At 38.4% G+C, this 22,248-nt stretch overlaps 1 protein-coding gene across 5 annotated transcripts in view; it reads right to left on the bottom strand.

Moving 5' to 3' along the window:
• Positions 1–5,006: 5,006 nt before the first annotated feature.
• The window catches only part of LOC131050925 (ubiquitin carboxyl-terminal hydrolase 2), a 65,568-nt gene continuing 48,326 nt past the window's right edge, over positions 5,007–22,248 (bottom strand). For 2 of the 5 annotated variants that reach the window (XM_057985242.2, XM_057985241.2), the window contains one exon: positions 5,007–5,789. In XM_057985242.2, the coding sequence (XP_057841225.2) occupies positions 5,534–5,789 (256 nt within the window). In that variant the 3' untranslated portion in view covers positions 5,007–5,533. Of the gene's footprint in view, positions 5,790–6,115; positions 6,184–6,278; positions 6,641–22,248 lie in introns of those variants that run through there. The other 3 variants (XR_009107057.2, XM_057985244.2, XM_057985243.2) reach the window with 3 other exon arrangements.

Raw genomic sequence — 22,248 nt, 5'->3', positions numbered from 1 at the left:
TGAGCTTAGCTCAATATGTGTCATCCGGGCCAGGCTAGAGGCCTCAAGCACCTGCAATGTGGCTTAAGGAAAGGTGTTGGAAAAAAGCCACACCAGACCAATGATGGGCTGGCCAAAGAGGGGCCAGTAGCTCGGTAAAGCACTCCAGCAGCAAATGGAAGATCCTAGGTTCGAGTCCTAGCTGATCCATATGAGCTGTAGCTCAAGAAAGCTGATATGTCCCTTAGATGCCAAATTGTCTTGGAGAATGATATATATCCCCATGCATATTAGTGTAGTTTATTAAAAGAAAGCATCTAGATAGCAAAGAACCGGAACACATTTTAGTACTCCCGATCAATCAAAAGGATATGCTATCTGTGAAAATATTTGCCTTTCCCATACTATTGTTGAGAAATCCTTGTTCTAAGGGATCATAATGAGGTTAAAATTTCATTTTTGAGAGGATGCCTAGTTGGAAGATTCTTCCATCATCGTCATTTCAAAACAGAGCATCTGTGTCTATTGGCTTGCCAGAAGTAGGAGTGTAAAAGTCAAAGACTATTGGACAAAAGTTGTTTCAGGATGACCAAAGAAACAGATCTGGAAAGATTTGAGCATCTTTCCACATGCCAGAGGATTAGAATCTAGCAGTTTGAGTAGCATGATTGATAATTTCTGCTTTTCTTTCTATAATAAACTAGATAAGCTTCTTTATAACTTTGTTGGCTCTGGCTCCTACTCATTAGTTGATAGATTGCTACTTTGAGAAAATATTTCTAGAGGAGAACAAGTCCGGAAGGGATTTCTAGGGACCTTGAGATTTGCACTTTCTCAAGTAGGTGAAGACAAGATTAACCACTTACCTGTAAATGACTATTCTTCCCAAAAGATTTCACAGCATGTTCTTAAGAGCTTTGAAATGGCATGGGTCTTCCCTAACACACTTCAAAAGTTGTTGCTGGGTTGGGACTTAAGGATAAGCTCTAAGGCTTTCCATACTTTATCAATAATGGTTCCAACTATAGTGTGCTGGGTTCTTTGACTTGAATATAATAGAATAGAATGATAATCCAAAATGAATGTTGCACGTTTGAAGAAACTCAAAAGGAGAGTAGAGGAAGTTTTAACCAAATGGACAGAATCTGTTAACATCACAAGATTAAAGAACTTATCCAGTAAGATATTTGGATCTTAAAGTTGGGTTGATAGTCAAGTTCTTATAAAAAGAAAAGACGTGAAATTCTATGAATTGTGCTTAAGTGAGCATGTTTTAAGTTGAATTTTGATGGTTTCATCAAAGGCTGACTGGGCCCTTGGAAAGCAAGGTGCATCTTAAGTAAATAGTAAGGAGTATCTGAAACTTGCTTTAGTGGGGAAAATGCTAATGATGTAGTTGAATCAAAAGGACTGATCACTGGTTTGATTTTGAGCCTCGACTATGAAGTGGAAAATTCTTAGTTGAAGCAGATTCCAAGATGATTAAGGCTATGAAAAATGGTGGTTGTCAAGGTTGGAGACTTACCAATTACATTGATGAGGCCAATAATCTTAAGGAGAATTTTAAAGTAATCTGCTTTATCTACTAGTACAGGGAATGTAATCAAGTTGCTGACTGGTTCCTAAGAAGAGGTATCCAACCAAGAAAAATTTATTGCTGGCACTAGTCAAGAGACTAAGAATTGAAAGGATTTTTGTTGACATATTAGGAAGAGGATTTTCGTTGTCATCCTCATTCCTGCTTCCTTTTGTCAGCCATTGGGCAACGTGCTGCCTTTTGGAAAGCTTTGATGGATGATGCAAGAGCATTTCTGTTGATAAAGACAATGATTTTCTGCATGCCAGCAGAACTCTCAACCTGAACATCCTGCTGCTGATAATCTTCAAGCTTTCTAGGCTGTTTTAGACAAGAGAGTTCTCCAAAGTTCCAAACAATTGGCAGGCAAGATTTATACTTGTTGGGCACTATAATACAGCACCCTTGATAGTAAGAGCAGATGTTGCAGCAATCTAACTGCTTCTTTACAAGGCCAAATGGAGACAATATGAACTTGAACAACAGTATTCTCCAACTGTCAGGTTACGGACTTGCCATGCATTACCCTTCCTTTCAGCACTTTACCACCTATGGTGCTTTGTCTCTTTACCTGACTGCTGCTAGTAGTGGATGTTGAAAAGGAAAAAGTTCTGTTGAGGAAGCAACTGTCTCCTACTAGCTTGTTCATTAAAAGCCAAGGTGGACAAGAGAATGTAAGATGCCAACTAGGAATTGGCACAATCTGATTGGTTTGCTGATTGGTTTGTTCAACTGAATTCTTTGACCAGTGAGTAGTTGTATTGGGTTTTGATGAAGTTTTGAGTTTTACTGCATTTTTAGGGTTTTAGAGCGATAGAATGAATGATGCAACTTGGAAATGCAAGATAAGAATAAATAACTACTGAAATTAAATTTCAGAATTTCTGATTTTATTGCAACAACTAATAAATTCAGAGAATGAACAAATTCTAACATTCTAGGCCAAACTGGCATACCAGGTGTCCTGCGCTAGCCTAGGAGGAGTGGTTTTATTGCTTGAACTGGTGAATTGGCCAATACATGTGCTTTTATTTGCCACCAATGGCACCAATGAGTTGTATTCTCCTACAATATAATTACCAAAAACAATTGAATGAAGAAATAGTAGTTCAGGTACTATATTATGATTCTTGCCATCCAGAATTGACCACTTTTCCCCACTAAAATGCTGATGTAGTCCGAGCATGCTATGAATTCTCTGAATGAACCCCTGATCTATCTTTATTATCTCCCAACAACGAATTCTCAAACAAATTCTGATCCTAAAACCCTTCAATTTATTTATTTGGCTTCACAGGCCAAGTATGGATGGTACGGTCCTCCTGGGAAAGGTACGGCCTGCCAAAACAATTATTAAACTTGCTGGAAATTGCTTGTATTCTGCCCAGATCAGGAATTTAATCCATGAAATTGCTATTACCATCAAAATACTCTTGATTTTGGCCCTCAATGGCCTGATATAAGCTTTCCTTGTATGTCGATATGCTGAATGGTGAGATGGGCTACGTCCTAACACCTGAAAGATGGATGTCTTTGTCTCCAATCTTCTCTCAGACCTCTTCCTTGCCGTGCAAACCTGCTGATGAAGAATTAATTCCAAGAACATAAACAATCCAATAATCCCAAAAAGAAACGCCAAAGTTGCTTTATGCTTCCTAAACTCCAAACGCAGCCCTAGAAGCATCTTTCAAAGATTCCAATGGAATCTTCTCTCCTCATAAGTGCGTCTAGCTATGAGGGGGGTCTCCATCATGACAAAACATGCCCACTTTTTAAAAGAAACATTTGCCTAGATAAATGTGCCATGCTGTAATTTTACATTTTAACTTTATAAGTTACTTTGTAATAAAAAGTTACTATATTTAGCATAAAATAACTTATAAGGTTTTATTATAAGCTTTTCTTGATTTTTCTTCAACCAATGGCAAAATTGACCAACTATGAGGCCTCCGGCATCTCCTAACTTCCAAACTTCACCTGCGGAGATAGCTAAAGTGACATTTCATAATATTATTTTACCCTTTTTTTATAATTAAATTAATTAATAAGTCATCCTTTTAAATGATATTAATTTTGGACAACTTCATAAGAATTAATTTTATTAATTGTCACTTTTAAAAATTGGGGACATTACAGAGAATGACACTGCTGCTCATTTTGCTCATTATAGTTCAATCTTCACTAATTGTTGTCATCGTGCAAGCAAAAAAAGGAATGGCACATGGCTTTGATCCAGTCAAACCCAGGTTTTTTCACATATTTTTCAGTTTTCCTCAAAAACACTGTTGTTTCTAGGGTTAGGGTTTAGGATTATATTTGCCACTCTTTTCCCATTTAAAAACCCATGTAATTGAATTCCATTTACACTTTCAGTTTGTAATGTCAACACCTAGTGAATGTAATGCCACTATGATTTTGATCATAGGTAAGGTTAAGCTTATCAGCTGTGAAACTGTTCGCATCATGGAATACCATCATTCCCTTTGTGGTAAGAAGGATGATATGATAGCATGCATAAGAAATTCTACCAGATTGTCAAGAATTTTGTGCTAGACACTTTTCCAAATGTTAGGTGTTCATCACTCCCTCATTCAAAAATTTGTTGAAATTGCTTGCTCTAATGCAAGGACTCTTAAAATCTCTAAAGTTCCGATTGTCCTCTCTGTTGTTTTATTGCCTCTGGTTATTCACTGACTGAGTGGTTTCATGTTTAATTCTACCTTCCTAATGTTGAATAATATCATGATCTATGCATGCATAGGGATCATTCACTCTGACTCTGACACTCTCTGGGATGCTGTCTTCTACTTTTGTTCTAATTGTAGGGCATCCCCCCTTTTTCCTAGAGTAAAATATTCATCTTTATCCAAAAAGGAAAAAATAGAAAGCAACATTTTGGGCTAAGTTCTCCATTTATAAGTCCCGGTAACTCTATTGGTCTATTATATGTAGTGTTCAAGGCCAAATTGTTGGTTGTCCTATATATTTGAGCTAGCATATTAACAGTGCATTGTCATAAGTTTTTTTCATTACATAGTCTGGAAGGCTATTTTGTACATGCAGGTCACTGTAATGGCATCTGGTCCTCGATGTGCATCTTATTGGCTTTGACCATGGCCTGCTTAAATTTTCTTTGTTTACCAAAAATAATTGTAAATGTTCATATATCAAGCCTCTACTAGCAAAAATAAAGATAGCTTAATATCATGCCTTGCCATCAACTACAAAAAACGCACAATAAAAATTGCATGACAAAATTCCATCAAACACTTTTATCACACTTTTTTGATATGCAAGTGTTATAATTACCAAATGAGCTATGTGTATCATAACAAAGGCTCTGGAAGGCATCCTACCAGTACTTGAATGCCACCACAAGAAGTTTACATGACTTGGAGAAAAGAGTAACTATGTGCAATGATACTACAACAATTTATGAATGCCTCTCACATGACAAACCTTGTGCAGGATATGCTTTATTAATCATATATTTTCAGCTTGTCTTGTAACATATATTGGTGTCAACTTTTACAGTTGATTTGTCTCTACAAATACAAACTTTCCAAAACTCCATGCAGTACCATGGAATTAAATATATATAGTAAATTGGTAATATACACATGAGCATTTTCCTTCAATGCTAATATTTGTTCTTACAAGGGGGAGGTATTCGTTGCAAGATCCAGGACACGCGCAAGGTGGGGAACGCTCTTTGTCTACACATCCTCTTCCACCAGATAAAACAGTCAAATCTTCATAACATAAACCTTTCCCTGCCCACTGAACCCCTCTCCCACCCTCCCCCATTATAAAATAATAAAATTTTGCCTCTAAATCCCCCCAAAAAAGTGTTTGTTATTTAAAAATTAATTGGTGTTTGCACCCTTGAATTGCCACAACTTCATAGAAAACAACAAAACCAATGCCATTTGTGCAAGGCAAAAAGCATAGAAAAATGCTTAATTATTATTCTGAAGCTCAACAGAGTGTATGTTTCTCATAAAATAATAGGTAGGCCTCACTTTGGAGAACTTCTGAAAAGGATATTCTTCTCACATGAGAATCACTGGCATAGTACCAGAGACTCTTTTCAGGCTGGCCATCCCTTCCAGCATCTTGGTAGTTCTCATCTTCACAACATCTTACATATGCAACATAATGACCACTTCTCATAGTGCCCATGTGTTCAACCACTCCTCTAAGGTAGTAAACACAATTATCTTTGTCAGGACACCTGCAAGAACAAACATAAATAAATCACAAAATTTCCTAGATAAAACACAATTCTATGAGATACAAACTAGCCACTGGATAACCACTGTAACACTGTAATTATGACTAATTAACTAAAGAAGACGAACAGGCTACAGACAGACATTAAAAACTGAACGTGCGAGGGTTATTTTGAGGCAAGCCAAAGGCCTGATCTACCACTAAGCACAAATATGCATATATTTAAAAGTGCAAGATTTGCTGACTTGCCATATGTAAGATAAAATGCATGCTGCTTTGAAAAAACTACAACGCCAAGAAAGAATGAATTAAGATTCTGATGATCACCAGCTTCTCTTGCAAGAATTTTGACAGCTCAACTTTTCCAAGCTCAAGTAACCAACATCAGAACCACCCTACATACATTTCCTCTCTTAATTTTATCTTAAAGAAAGAAAAAGTGTAGAAATAATAGCATATATTGCAAAAATATATGAATTCTGATGTTTACCAGCTTCGCTTACAGAATTTTGACGAATTGGTCCTTCCAAGGATAGCCAACTAACATTAGAACTGCCTGGCATGCATTTTCTCTCTTCTTTTTATATTAAAGAAAAATAGCAAAAAAATAGAATACATTGTAAAATAATATGTTAATCATTGGTCAGAACATAACATTATATCATGATTCCAGCAACAAATGTTTTCCAACTGAACAAAACTTGTGCAGAATACTAAACTTGTCATTGGACATATTCTGCAGTCCTTTAATTTTATTGTTATCAACATACTATCCATAGTGTGGGTGCAGTGACTGTTCACCTGCTGTCTTTACATGAAAAATATTTGTGCTTGTGCTCAGAAATGTACCTCCTATCACCATAAAAATTCAAAAAAAGAAATGTGTTATCCATGAAAATCTCATTGTCTCAGTTATAATAAACTTAAAATAATAGTAAGAGCTTTACTGGAACTATAGATAATGTCTTTCTCTTATCTATTCTCTCTGAACTCTCTTTTCTATTTACTTGGTCTGCCAAATCTAGAACTGATCAGATTTTTAATTCAACATCTATAATTACTAGAAGCATTTAATTTGACATGTTTGTGACACTTAAATGCATGAAAAGCCAAAAAAAACATTTTATCATTAGTTTTTTAATTTCATTTTATTTATTTTCTCTCACATGCACTCAATTAACTATTTTTTAATTATTCAATGCTAATCATATCTTCACTTCCACCTCTTAACTACCAATCACTTTGAGTTTAATTGATCAATCAATTTGTCTATCTCCATTATTAATTATGGGGGATTGAAGTGTCCCTACATAAAGTCCACATAAGAAGAAATATAAAATATAAAATATAATAATAATAATAATTTGGTAACATAAAAAATATATATATATTAAACATAATAATATAATCATATCTTAATAATAATTTAATATTAATTACAAAATCATAATATAATAATAATTTAATATTAATTACAATATAATAATAAAATACATTTTAAAGTGGAAGAATGAACAGATATGATATCTTTCGGCGTACTTTACCTCTATTCCTCTAAAGATTGGTATGCTAGTATTTATTGATACCTAAAATTTATATCTAGACAAAACCTAACCAGCACCACACAGGATAGAGTAAAACAAGAAAACTTCATACAATTGGGGCAACTTGAGGAAACACAATCCTTTCTGGCATTTATATATTTTCTCGTGTGCCAAGTTTATAAGACCTGTATCCTTATTCAGAGTCTAGTTTTCAAAACAACAAAAGGAAAAGGTTAGCAGCTGCTAGCATGATTGGTAGGAAAGTCTCCTATTTCCAACAAGGGCAAAGCTCATTGTAGACATTCAACGGTCTTCGCTCTAAACAAGATTCTGCACTCATTACCTGTTTTGAAGATATCTCCAATCAAACAAGTACCCATACCATCGTGCATGCCATAAGGTTTTGAAAGTACCCAATATCAACCAAGTGCCTCTAAAAGAGAACATCACTAGAGAGGAGCAATGAAAATATAGTTGAATTCAATCACTGACCACACCTGTAAAGTCTTGGCAAACATACATCTCCAGAAGATGTTGCCTACTGATTTATTTCTCACATAGAAAATTACAAAATGCAATTTACCAGCTTCACAGAAGAGTGATTTGACTGCCAAGCCTTGATGAAAAACTTGGAAAGAAAAATGTAGTTCATCTAAAAAATTTATGGCCATGCAATAATGATCCATTCTGATATTTTCTTTACATTTTATGAGACCTTTGACATTTGCTTCACATTTTGTGAGACCTTTCTACAAGACAAAATAATTAACGTTTACTAAAAATAGTAAGTCCTCAGAATTCACTCAAATTTCATTGGTAGCTTCCTTGAAGGATTCTCTTTTCAATGCTTCGCTCAGATTTCACTATGCCCTAGTTTACTAACCTCATTTCTAAGTCTGAAGTGTAAAAATCCTAAAATGGACAAAACATGGTTCCAGACAACCAAATTTCACCAAACACTTGCAAACTTGAGAAGAACGAAAAAAATTGCTGCCAGACTACCCAAAAGACCACAACCAAACGACCAAGTGGACAAAAATGTAGCAGGTCCCCATTTGGAATGGGGTGATGTGTGATTAGGTCACAACAAGTCCGCCCTTCCAAAAATTGCTTGTCCTCAAGCAATAATCGTTCACTAAATTTTCTTAATGCAAGGGCTCTGTTGTGACATATTCACACATCGCCCCATTGCAAATGGGGACCCTTGCTTTTTGCTCTCTAGGGTTTGTTTTCTAGGTCTTTTAGGGTTTAGTCTGTTAGCTTTTGCATGGTGAGTGCTGTCAGGAGGATCGCTAGATAGCAGGCTCTACTTGAGCTAGGGTGAGTCAGTTGATGCTCCAAGTTAAGGGCGTTTTTTAAGGTCTTCCTTAGGCTTGGTTTTGCTGGTGGTGTCCCGTTTGAGTTCGAGGAAGTCAGTGAGTGGTTGAGCAAATTTGGCTAAGGAATGGAAGGAATAAATCAAAGATATAGCCTAGGACAAAGTCAAGCCAGTTTGAAGGTGAATTGAGCCTAGAAAGGTGAATTTCGCTCTTGACCCTTCCAAAGGGTCCAGAGCGAAATTCATGTAAAACCCTATTTTCCACAAAAAATGGAGCTATATGTCAACCTGAAGGAGAAATTTGCATGATCATGAGGAAAGGAGGCCTAATAAAGTTTGTCCAAGGTGTGAGGAGGAGAAAATATGTGAAAAATTGGCTCAAAATGAGGATTTCACTCCTGACCCTTCCAAAGGGTCCAGAGCGAAATCTTCCCCTTTTGCCTTCCTTTGACCTTAAAACCTAGTTTGACCTTGCCTAGACCCAGTTGGGTGATGGAATATTTTGGTAATGAAACAAGGAAGTTGATTTGATCTAATTTGGAGGAGAATGAGACAAACCAAGGTGAGAAACTAGCCAAGAATAGGAATTTCGCTCCTGACCCTTCCAAAGGGTCCAGGGTGAAAATCTCCTTAAGCATCAAATTCTCACTTGTTGAGGTCAGGATTATAGTTTCCTTAGGCATAGTAAGGGCAATTTGATACGTTCTAGCCCTAGGGAGTGATTGATGATGGATAAGATGAAGGATTTTAGTCAAGATGATGAATTTCGCTCCTGACCCTTCCAAAGGGTCTAGAGCGAAATTCTTGAGAACTCTCATTTTTCCCTTGGCTAAAGTCAGGATCTTGAGGGAGATGCGTGAAGAAGGATCTATGTTTGCCTCTCAAAGAGAATTGGAGTTGAAAAGGTCAAGAGTCAAGCCCAAATCATGATTTTCGCTCCTAAACCTTCCAAAGGGTCTAGAGCAAAAATCTTTGTAGTCCACATTTCCTTCCCAATTTTGGCTAAGTGTTGGTTTCTAGGGCGTGTTTGAAGATGAATTGGTTTGATCTTGCCTTGAGATGGAGTTGGTGGATTTTTGAAGAGCAAGATTTTGGCCTAAAGGAGAATTTCGCTCCTGACCCTTCCAAAGGGTCTAGAGCGAAATTCATCATAAACCTTATTTGTTGCCTTGAATGGACTTGAAACCTTGTTCCTAAGGTGGAAAATGATCCAATTTTGCCTCTTGAGGTGGTTTGAAGTTTGAAAAGTGAGCAATCTAGCCTAGAATGAGATTTTCGCTCCTGACCCTTCCAAAGGGTCTAGAGCGAAAATCTTCTTAAAGCTCATTTCCTCCTAAATTTGACTAAATTTTGATTTGCAAGGTAACTTGAAAGGAAAGATGGACATCTTGTAGCCTTTGGAATGTTTGAAAGCATTGAAAAATGAAGGATTTTGGACCAAAAAGGAAATTTCGCTCCTGACCCTTCCAAAGGGTCCAAAGCGAAATACCTAAAATCTCTTATTTTTGCATTAAAGAAGGTCAAGTTTTTGGTTTGTTATAACGTGGATGGAAGAGAAGTAACTTGTCTTTGCCTCTTGGGGTTGTTTTGAAAGGGAGAAATGAAGAATCTAGCCCAAGTCAAGATTTTCACTTCTGACCCTTCCAAAGGGTCCAGAGCGAAAATCTTCCTAGGATGCATTTCTTTCCTTGTTTGGCTAAAATTTGATGTCCAAGGCATGATGAGAAGGAGAATGAACATGATCTAGCCTTTGAGAGTGTTTGGTAGCTATGAAAATGAAGGATTTTAGCCAGGAAAGAGAATTTCGCTCCTGACCCTTCCAAAGGGTCCAGAGCAAAATTCCTTACAAGCCTACCTTTTGACCTTTCTTGGGCTTAAAATCTTGTTCCTAGGGCGATGAAGGATGAAATTCTACCTTGCAAAGAAGTTTCAAGTTGAAAGAATGATGATTTTTGGTCAAGAATGAGATTTTCGCTTCTGACCCTTCCAAAGGGTCCAGAGCGAATTTTCTCAAAACCTCTCTTTGCTATCAATTTTTTGCTAGATCAAGTGTGGGATAAGGTAAAATCAAGGAGAAGTTGCCCCTGAGATTGACTTTAAGTTGCTAGAAACCATGAAAGATGAAGGAATTGAGCCTAAAAGTGATTTTCGCTCCTGACCCTTCCAAAGGGTCCAAAGCGAAAATCCTAAAAACCATCTTTTCTTCCAAAATTTGAGCAAAGTTAAACTTGGACAAGGGTGCGAGAAGTCATTTGGATTGCCTTAGAGTGGATTTTGGTCGCCAAGAATACAAATTTTGAAGCCAAATGAGAATTTCGCTCCTGACCCTTTCAAAGGGTCCAGAGCGAAATTCCTAGGATCACCCTTTTTTCCTTGCAAATCAAGTCAAGTTTTTGGTTTTTATACCCTGGAGAGGAGTGAGGCAAGGTCTTCTAAGTCTTGGAGGTGATTTGAAGTTGAAAGGATGGCGAAATAGCCCTAAAACAAGATTTTCACTCCTGACCCTTCCAAAGGGTCCAGAGCGAAAATCCTAAAATCTACCTATTCCTTTCAAATTTATGTTAAGCTATGCCTAGACCAAGGTAAAAGATGCCCTTGAGATTGCCCTTGAGTTGATGGTTGTCTCCAAAAATGATGATTTTAGGCCAGAGGAGGAAAATCGCTCCTGACCCTTCCAAAGGGTCCAGGGTGAAAATCCTTCAATCACCTATTTTGCCTTGCAAAATCAAGTTAAACTTAGGTTGGATGAAAGAAGAGAAGTATTTCCTTGCCTTGTGAGGTGGATTGAAGTTCAAATGATGAAGAAGTGAACTACAAGCAAGAAATTCGCTCCTAACCCTTCCAAAGGGTCCAGAGCGAAAAACACTAAACCATCCTTTTCTCCAAATTTTGTGCTAAGTCAGGCCTATACTAGGGTGAGAGAAGCTATTTAGAATGCCTTGGAAAGATGTTTCACCTTCAAAAATGTGAATTTTGAGCTAAAATTGGAATTTCGCTCCTGACCCTTCCAAAGGGTCCAAAGCGATATTCATCAAAATCCCTATTTTCTCCTTGTGTCAAGTCAAGACTTTGAGTCCTAAGGCGTAGTTGAGGTTGAAATGATGTTTCTTTGCCCTGTAGGATGAACTGAAGTGAAGGAGATGAGGAATTAAGACCTAAAGCTTGAATTTCGCTCCTAACCCTTCCAAAGGGTCCAGAGCGAAATTCTTAAAACCTCCATTTTTGCCCCAAATTTACATCAAGCTTGGTGTTGGTTGAGAATGAGGACGTTCTTGGGCATGTATCTAAGCAAGTATGATCACAAGGTGAGAAGAATTTGAGCCAGGAACGCAAAATTCGCTCCTGACCCTTCCAAAGGGTCCAGGGCGAAATTCTTATGGAGCCTGTCCTTGGAAAGAATTTTAAGCAAACTTCATTTTGATATCTTCTTGTTGATGATTTAAAGTAGGAAATGCTATGTTGAAATGAATTTATTATGTGTCCTTAATCATCTCTTGATTTGTTTTGCAGATGAAAGAAGAGCAGACATCATCAAGGACGACCTCCTCCAACCCAGCATCAACAGGGACAACCTTTTCTAGCCTAGCATTTTAAGGGAAGGTACATCATCCATCCTGCACATCAAAGACAAAGGAAGATAAAGCAAGGGTTCGTTGAAGAAGCAAATAGTTTCAGAAGAGTTAATTAAAGCTAGCTTTGCAACATCATCAAATTGAACATCAGCGAAGTTTTGAGTGTCAGGCAAGGTGGCGTCCCAGTCATCACTCCTCCTATGTTGGGTTGATCCACCTCAGTGTGTCCAGGTTCAATGTACCTGACTCATCAAAGATGGCACTAACTTCAATGTACCTACCCCAGCTATCCATTGGTCGAATATTCTAGAGAAGACATGTGTCCAAATAATGCAATTATTTCATTGGTCAAAATTAAGTTTGTTGTAACAAACCCTAATTAGGGTTTTGTTGTGACCATTTCACACATCGCCCCATCGCAAATGGGGACCCCCTCTTTTTGCTTGTCTTTCGCTCGCGTTTGCTTTCGTTTTTAGGATTTTGTTAGTTAGTTGGTCGTCTGGATTTAGGGCCAAGCCTTAGGGTTTTAAATTCCGTCTTTTTAAGCCAAAATCCAGTCGTTTTTGAGAGCTTTTGAGCTTCCTTTTCTAGAATGCAAATTTTGAATGCAATGAATTCGCCAAAATGGTCTAATTTTCAATTGGAATGTTAATGCAGAGCTTGAATTTGTCTAAGTGTTGACAGTCAATGTGAATTTTTGTCCGATTGAATATTTTGATCAAATTTTGACCTTTTTTATTTTTGATCCTGGGCATTGGAATTGATTTGTTTTCGCCTCGTGAAGTGTTAAAATGTGAAAAATCATGTTATTTTGGCCTGTAGGAGCAAAATCGCTCCTGTCCCTCAGTGAAGGACGGGAGCTCATTTTCAAATATTTCATCATCCCTGTAGAGTCCAGACAAATTTCAAGTTGGAAGTGATGGAGAACGACGAGATCTTTCCATTGAATATAAATTGAAGATTTTCATGAGCACAGAAATGCCTCCAGGAGGAAAATCGCTCCTGTCCCTCAGTGAAGGACGGGAGCTCATTTTCAAATTTCGCCTTGTCCTTGCAAGATTTCGAAAACTTAACAATTTGAGGACGTCCAAAGGAAGATGCTTTGCCAAATGAATATAATTTGATATGCAAAAAACGAAGGAGAATGACCTATATTGACCAAACCGCTCCTGTCCCTCTCCAAGGAACCAGGGCGAGGTACCTTGTAGCTCTCGTCCCTCTCCCAGGGACCAGAGCGATTTCCTTCATTATGCAAAATCCAGACAAAGGTCAAGGCAAGTTTACGTTCAAAAACAAGGGAAAACATGAGATGAACGCATTGAATACAAATTGAAGATTTTTGGGACGTCCACAAAGGTGTTAAATGCCTAGTTCGCTCCTGTCCCTCAGGAAGGGACCAGAGCGATTTTTGATATAATTGCTTTTCTTGCAAGGTTACAGATGATGTCAAGGCATGGACGAATGGAGTGAAGAGGGACGAATCCGTTGAATATAAACTTGGAACCTGGCAAAGTGAGGTAGTGGCCACAAGGGAAGGATCGCTCCTGTCCCTCTCCAAGGGACCAGGGTGATACATTGATGATAATACTCCCTACGCAAGTTCAAGGTCGTTCCTCCAAAGTTCAAGGTCGACACAAGTCAAGACAAGGTGGCGAGGGACATTTCAAGGCGTCTTCATCATGCGCAAACACTCAAAGGACGTTAAAATGAAGAAATTGACACCCTATAACATAGATCGCTCCTGTCCCTCAGGAAGGGACCAGGGCGATGTTAGATGCATTGGCCATTTCATGCAAAATTTACGTAAGGACAAGACATTGCAATGTTTTATAGGGTCCATGGTATGATAAAAAGATGATAAACAAGAGTTTTGAACGTGAAATGATCATCATTTTGAGCATGGAGACTAGATCGCTCCTGTCCCTCTCCAAGGGACCAGGGCGATTTGCTTTGGATTCCTCGTTTTGCTTCAAGTTCAAGCTAAGTCAAGACGTCATAAGATAGCATATGGTCCAAGGCATCGTTTGAAGATAATTCGCAAGGGTTTTGAACGTCCAAACATCGCCAAATAATGTAAAAGCCTCACATCGCTCCTGTCCTTTGGATAAGGACCAGGGCGATATCATCAAAAGCATGCATATTCCTTCACGATCAAAGTTAGGCGAGGATAAGCGAGGCAAGGGACATCGTTTGGAAGACATTGCAAAGAAGATTGAAGTTTAAAATTGCCAAGGTTAAGGAGAAAACGTGGATCGCTCCTGTCCCTCTCTAAGGGACCAGGGCGATGATCCCTTTAATGCGTCCAAACACATAATGAAGAAAGATAGAGCAAACGCAAAAGGAACAAGCATAGGTGTTATTCGCCAATAATGAAAGATCGAGGAACAAAGATGCATATTGAACGTGGAAATTAGAAGATCGCTCCTGTCCTTTGGACAAGGACCAGGGCGATATGCACTTAAAGGACACCCATATGCGCACACAAGGCGATCAAATTCGAAGGACCATCAAGATGATTGATTTTCAACGTGGAGATAAAGGAGTTGGACATAAGAAATGCAAAAGTCAAGACAAAAATGGTAAATCGCTCCTGTCCCTCTCCAAGGGACCAGAGCGATGAGGTACGTCCCTTTGTTTTCTAGTTTTGGCGCCAAATTAAACAATTCAAATTTTCCTTAAATGCTAAATCGATTTAAAAAATTGAAAATCCATTTTTATTTAGCATTTAATATGGCGTTATCTTTTATTAATTATTTTTTGCCTTTATTAAAAATCGAAATTCTCATTTAAAAAACGCAAGGCATTAATAATTAATTATTTAATTAATATAAAATCAATTTGAAACGCCCAATTAAGCAAGTCGGCCTTGTTATTTTATTGCAAATCATTTAAAAAATGGTTTTATTTGTCAAGTCGGCCTAAGGGGTGAAAGGATGAACGCGCTATTTATAAGGGGAGTGAAATGTTCATTTTCACATCATTATTTTTATCCTTCACATGCGATCTTGAGGAAGAAGCGAAGGTGATGCGAAGTATATCATTAAGTGTGGAGTGCGAATTGCGTTGAAGACCAAAGGTGGTGCGAATTTCATTCATCCAAGGGTGGCGCTTAGTTATCAAAAGGTGGTGCGAATTTGAAGACCACACCAAGGGCGAACTTGGAGATCCATCTAAGACCACGCCAAAGGCGAATTTGAAGATCATTTAAGACCACGTCTAAGGCAATACTTGAAGATCACGTTCTCTCCAGAGGTGGCGAAGTCAATTTTGAGGAGATCATATTGAAGATTATCTTATACCTCAATTTTTGCCTAGGCGAATTTTGTTTTTGCATTCTAGAGTTAGCTCTCTATCGAGGTATGGCGATTTATTATTATTGCTTTATTCATTCATCGTCATATTCCAAATTTTGCAATTTTGAATTTTGAATCTCTTGGCTCAATCGTTGTATTTTAGGAAATGATAACTCTAGAGACTTATCATGAGGTTTCCTAAAATTTATCTCTCTTATTTACGTTATTTATTGCAAAATCTATTTCTTATAATGAAATGTTGTGTAGGTATGGCGACCCCAAAGGCGGGAGCATCCACCAGTCGCTCGGCTCTCATGAAAGAAGATCAGAAGACCGAAGAAGTAGAGACCAAGATCGTGTCTAAATGGAGCAACATTGGAGATACAAACTTGGGGAACTTTAGCACGAAGAAGTTCCGGGAGGTCCCTTACATCGGCAAGCCATCACCTGTCGCCCGGAGAATAATAGAGAGTGGCATCATCAAGGCGGCCGGTTTTCCTCCAGCTATTCAGTGCCACGAGTTGATGATCGAGTGTGCCCGTCACTACAATCCACAGTCCAGGACAATTGTGTCCAATGAGGGAAACACTTTGGCGTACCTTTCAGAGGAAGCCATAAGTGAAGCCTTCCATCTTCCAGAGCATAGGGACATGATATACAAGAGTATTGAAGGAGCCAGATCAGTGTACGATGATGATCCAGATGCTTGCCTAAGCATAATCAACAAGAACTGGCTACTCAAGAGTCGTCCCCGTCTGAGCAAGGTACCGAACACACCACACAGGATTGATTTCCAAGAGGAGTACAGAGATTTGATTACCATGCTCAACAGAGTTACAGGAGCACCTCATGCCTTCTATTTTGAGAAATGGATGTTTTACTTCATCCAGGTGATTGTTCAAGGAAAGGGTACAATACATTGGGCTAGGATAATTAGCCATTGCTTGGACGTACAGTTGAGAAGACTCAGGGCTACTAAGTCCTTCCACATGAGTTCATACGTCATCTATGCCTTAATCAGGAGCGTTGAGTACGCAGGACTACCTCACAGAGGAGTGATTGGAAGAGGACCCGGCGAGGTCAGAGCTTGTGAATCCTATACCTACTTGCATCATCCACCAGGGAAGAACTACAAGTTAGTCAATGATACTTTCACGATGAACATCACAAGGACGTTGCAAGGAGGGATTCACAACAGATTATCTCAGGATGCCCAGGAGTTCATCAAGAGGTACGATGCTTGGTTCATTCAGTTCCCCAAGTTCACTTACATTAGAGTGCATGGATGTCCTTTACCTCCATACATGTTGCCGAGGTACCCGACAGACAGAATTGTGTTACTTGAAGTAACAAGGCAGTTGGCAGCATATGTGAAGGCATTCAGACACAGACATCAGAATGGAGTTCAGGTACCTATTATTTTGGGTAATTCAGTTGAGGTATGTCCTAATGTCTTAGCCATGGATGACGCAGAGAAGGAGTTAGCCTTGTATCCTTTTTCATCTTTTGCTTGGAGGAATAGTTTTGATCCACATGGACATTTAGAGGAGACGGTCGGTAGAAGATTTAGACATGAGCACCAAATTGAAGATTTTGTGATGAACCTCTTAGATGATCTCGAAGTGAAACGAAAGATACATTCTAGATTGCCTTTGGATTTCATCAGGAAATGTAAGATTTACAGAGTGGCCGACCAAGCTCAGGACAACGGCAGGCACATCCAGTCTTCATATGATAGAGAAAGCAAAACAATAAGTTTAAATTGGAATGAGCCCGAGGCCGTGGATTTAGATGATTTGATGGCACCAGTCTTGTCTTGTACTCGCAGATGGGTAGACGTTCAGCATCAGAAGTTGAGGGAACAAGGCATAGCTATGTCTTTTACTTTGGAAGAGAAACCAGCCGAAGGCGGAGCAAGTGTTAGTGAAGGCAATCCTAATCCTAGGAATTCAGGTGAAGGTAACCTTCGATGTGCCAGTGAGGGCAATCTCCATTCGAGAGGTTCGAAGAGAAAGGAAAGATCGGAAAAGAAAGAGCCTTCCAAGAAAAAGTTAGGTGCCAACAAAGATCAAGCACCAGGTACTTCTTCCAGACCAGAAGATAGAACAGTTCGAGTAGAAGAGTCCATGGAGTCGATGGTACAGAATGACAGACAGGAGGAAGGACAGGCACAGCATGTTTCGTCAGATGGATCTCTCCAAGACTATGATTTAGAAGAAGATAATGAAGTAACATCTCCTCCCAGACAAGAAGAAATAGTACATAAAGAAATTCAAGTTCAAGAGACAAGATCGAATATCCCAGATTGGTTGAAGGAAAGATTGACTAGGGTGATCGTAATTGAGGACGAGGACAGTGCAAATTGATTTAGAGAGCCTTGTTGGACGTTCACATATGACAACAGAGAAGAAGAAGGCTACAAAGATGTCCAAGATGATTCGAGATGAGACTGGATCCCGAAAACTGCAGATAGCTACACCGGCAGCAGATAAATATGAGGGTGAGATCCTAGCAGAAGACTATCATATACAGACTATTGAGTTAGGACCATCCACAGCAGAGCAGACTTTAGATGATGCCACCGACACATTTGAGGCATTGAAGGACAAGCTTAGAGAAGAAGTAGAAAAGAATAGAAAGCTTGAGAGAGAGGTCGGTGCATGGAGGGCTTATTTCAGTCACATCAATGAACCTTTGGGACGTCAGGATCCAGTTAGATCACCAGTGCAGGCATTGCCCCTTCAATCGATCAATGAAGCAGAAAGATTCAGGAACATGGTCCAGCGTACATGCAGTTGGATGGATAGATCTCATACAATGGCCATAGAGTTTGTTACAAGGATGTCGAAGATCATTCATCAGGCTATCCAAGTTCTTGAGATTATTCACAGATTGATGGCAACAGTAGCTGCATTTGCCCATACCAAGGACGTTGTCATCCCTGTCTTGAAAGTAATAAGACACACATCCAGAAGAATTTTAACGCAGGAGAGGATCTTAGAAGGTGATTCTCACAGTTTGTTTCAGTGGTCAACCTTACTCCATATAAAGAGTGTTCTCTTCGAGGACATCAGTGTTAGATGTGGTCAAGTTGAGGAGGTGATCAATCCGATTCAGGACAGAGTATTTGAGGTACTTCGTACCATTCTTGGCAGAAGGATCGAGGTCGAGACAGATGTAGATATACAAGAATTTGAGGATAGAATCAAGATCATCTTTCGCAAGGACGCAGATGTTACAGATGAGCAGTATGATCAGATGTATGCCACCATGCTCCTGATTGATAGAACAAAGGAACTTGAACCTACTTGGGACGCAGCTCTTCTAGATGCATTCGATCAGGTCATCCACTTAGAAGAGAGTATCAAGAATCTTCCCGAGATTCCAATCACAGAAATCGAAGGAATCGTGACAAAATTCATTGCATATGCTAAGAAAGAGAATTGGAAAGGGAATAAGATTCTAGATGAAAGGTTGTTACAGATGACATGACATCTTATTTCTCATTGGTTGATACCTCCTAGATTTTTGTGCCGAATTTAATATTTGGCTATGTATTTAATATTGTTCAGTAAAAAGGAGGTCATTTGTAACAAACCCTAATTAGGGTTTAGGTGTCATGATCTTGTCCGTTGATTTACTTTCAATCTGGACCTTTCATTGTAACTGGAGATGCTATTTATACCCCCATTTTTCATTTCATTTGGTAATAGTGAATAGTATAATAGAAGAATAGAGTAATAGTCAATAGTTGATGTAAGAGAGATTAGAGTTAGAAGCAATTTTTGTAGCAAGATTGAGTCTTGAAGAGAGAAATTCAAGCAATTGTTGTATATGATGACTTGGAAATCAATAAAATATTGAAGTTATGGTGTTTTGTTGCAAATTTCTTAAGTTATCTTCATGGTTGTTGGATGTACTTGAATCACGCTCAATCAAAGTAGTTTGTTAATTTGAAAGACTAAGTGTGAGATTTGATATTTGGTAGGATTCGCAATCCAAACCACTAGCTTCTTGCTGATTGTAGGAACGCCTTGCGTGGTCGACTGGAAAACATTTTGAGTCCTTAACCTTCAAGCATTTTCGTATCTAGGATATGTACCTTCATAGTAGTGTCCTTGGTCTTTGATGCATTGAACATCATTATTACCTTAGAAGATCGCACTAATTTCAATTGAGTTGTTATCTTGTGGCAAAATTGAAGTTGGTTGAGTCTTGCCAAATCTCATTCATGCTAAGTCGTTCATAGGGTTAGGCTAGATTAGACTTCCTCTTAAACCCTATCTTTTGCTTTTTTTTGAAAGTTCCCTTTTAGTTTAGTAGAATCTTCGAGCCTTTGGAATCCGTAAGACGCCTTGGAGGAAACAGTAAATCACATCATACCACTAAAAAGCTTGTCCACACGTGGAGACCCCACTAAAAGAACCTTGGAGTCCATCTAACTGATCCTTTTTGCAGATCTTCAGCAGTTAGAGACTATTTTCTCAAGAGAGGATAAGATGCCTATTGGTATTTTATTCTGTGTATGATTGTGTATAAAATACACGTCAACAGGTTTTCATTGTAAAATCTCGGCCATTGATCTCAAATTGATCTAAGCCATTGAATTGTATTGTGGGCACTATATAAGCCCTGGCTCTGCATTTGTAAAAGCTAATAGTTAGTCAGTAGTTAGAAGGTGAATAGTTAGAAATAGTGAATAGTCAGTTGATAGAATAGCAGTTAAAGTAGAATAGAAAGAGAAGGCAAAGATTGTTGCCAAGATGTTGTTGTAAAAGACTTTGTAAAACTTCATTGAAGAAATGGTGAAATCTATGGGTCGATTCAACAATTTGCATGGTCTCTATACTTCTCAGATTTGATTTCATGTTATTAGATGAGTGGAAGAAATGTGTTTGATTGATGGTGAAATTCGTATATCCATACTACTAGCAGTTTGTTGATTGCAGACTTGCCTTGTGTAGTCAACTGGAATCATTCAGTTTAAGCTTAACTTCAATTGTCGCTTCCTCACTGATATGCATTAGCCTGATAGTGTCTATGTCTGTAGCGATGATCTCAATATCATAAAGTTTTCCTCCGAAGATCGCACTAACCTTGTGGAGATGGTCCTGGGATGTCAAAACAAGACTTAGTTAGAATTTCATCAAAGGTTATTCATTGCTCCTACATTCTTAGTGTCAAAATTAGATCCTTCCCTCACCCTCATCCTTTTTTCCTTTTTTTCAAAAAAGTCTAGGCTAGTGAAATCCTGTGTTCCAGTAATATTCAAAGCAAATCAGATGTTTAGGTCATTGAGTGTAAGTCCCCTTGTGATTCCAACAAAATCACATCATACCACAAAGAGCTTATCCACGAGTAGAGAACCTACATAACAGAACCTTGGAGTTACTCCGACTGATCCTTCAGCAAGATCTTCAGCAGTTGGGAACTTTGTTCAAGAGAGGATAAGATACTTCGGTATTTTATTTTGTGTTCGCATGTGCATAAAAAACACATCAACGGGTTCCTAACTAACCCTAATTGATTTGTAATCTTAAGACAAGTTTTCTCTCATCAATTGTAATTGCAAGAATTGTGTTTCGTTGCTTCCTTGAGACAAACAAAGGCGAGAAGCATGACACCCATCTATGACCTTCATATCCCTTTTGGTTCACTCTTGTTATTCTCATATTCTAGATTAACTAAAAATATAGAGCCAAACATGGAACATACACTTGAAAACAGAGTATACACGTAGATATATGCAAACACAGAGCATACACATTAAGACGTGTTGTTTAGATTCCTTCTCATTGACTAGAATGATTCATTGATTCATCTTTACCCTGCAAGATGTCAGGGTCATGCTCTGATACCATTTGTAATGTCTCCTATTTATAGGCTGTCCATTCCCAAAGGGAAACATACATTACTACCTAGTATATTACATTAATTCAGAGGAGATAATTAGAGTTGTCCACAATTCATCTTAATATCGTCATTACTCCAGTCCTAATTCCTAATCCCTTTTCATTCTTCCAAGAAGAGGGCATTGGCTTGTCTAGGGTGCTATGACACCACCTCCCTAATTCAACCCAGACGTCAGGAACATTAGTCCTTTCATCCTTGGGGCCCTTTTATCTTGGAGTGGATTTACTCTGCCTCTCCCTAACAGCACCCGTCTCCCTTAGGGAGTAGAATTAGAATTGATTAAGTACTTAGACTGTGAATATATTTGTCTTTCAATTATTATGAATGTATATAAAATTAAGTATGACTGTCATTCATATTGCAGTCTATATTAATATTACTACTAAATTCTGCATAAGAATATTATCAGGCTAAATATATTAAGCACATCACCATGCATACCACCAAGAACAAAGATGTTACTGCCTGCAACTTAATAACAGTTCTGATCTGATCTGATTGATCTTGCTGAGTATTAATATCTCATATATTATCAGTCTCAATCCCTTCGATGCCTTTTGGGAGTGGTCAGTTTATTGTATAAATATCTCTCCATTGGGATCAGAGGTCGTGTCCTTTCATAAAGTCATAGCCCTAAAAGACATCCCTTCGTATGTTGACTTTTCATAACCATTGGAACCTTGTGAGGAACCGCACCCCTTCAGGGATTAATAACAACACTTGTCAATATCATTAGTAAACACTATAAATAATTAATGAGATCGCTTCTATTTATGGTTTGTTCTTTTTCCCTGATCGCAGTGAACAAAGTCAATATTTA

This window comes from Cryptomeria japonica, chromosome 3, assembly GCF_030272615.1.
Source record: "Cryptomeria japonica chromosome 3, Sugi_1.0, whole genome shotgun sequence".
Taxonomy (NCBI): Eukaryota; Viridiplantae; Streptophyta; class Pinopsida; order Cupressales; family Cupressaceae; genus Cryptomeria; species Cryptomeria japonica.
The sequence above is the reverse complement of the archived record's forward strand: the minus strand, read 5'-3'. Positions and strand labels throughout refer to the sequence as shown.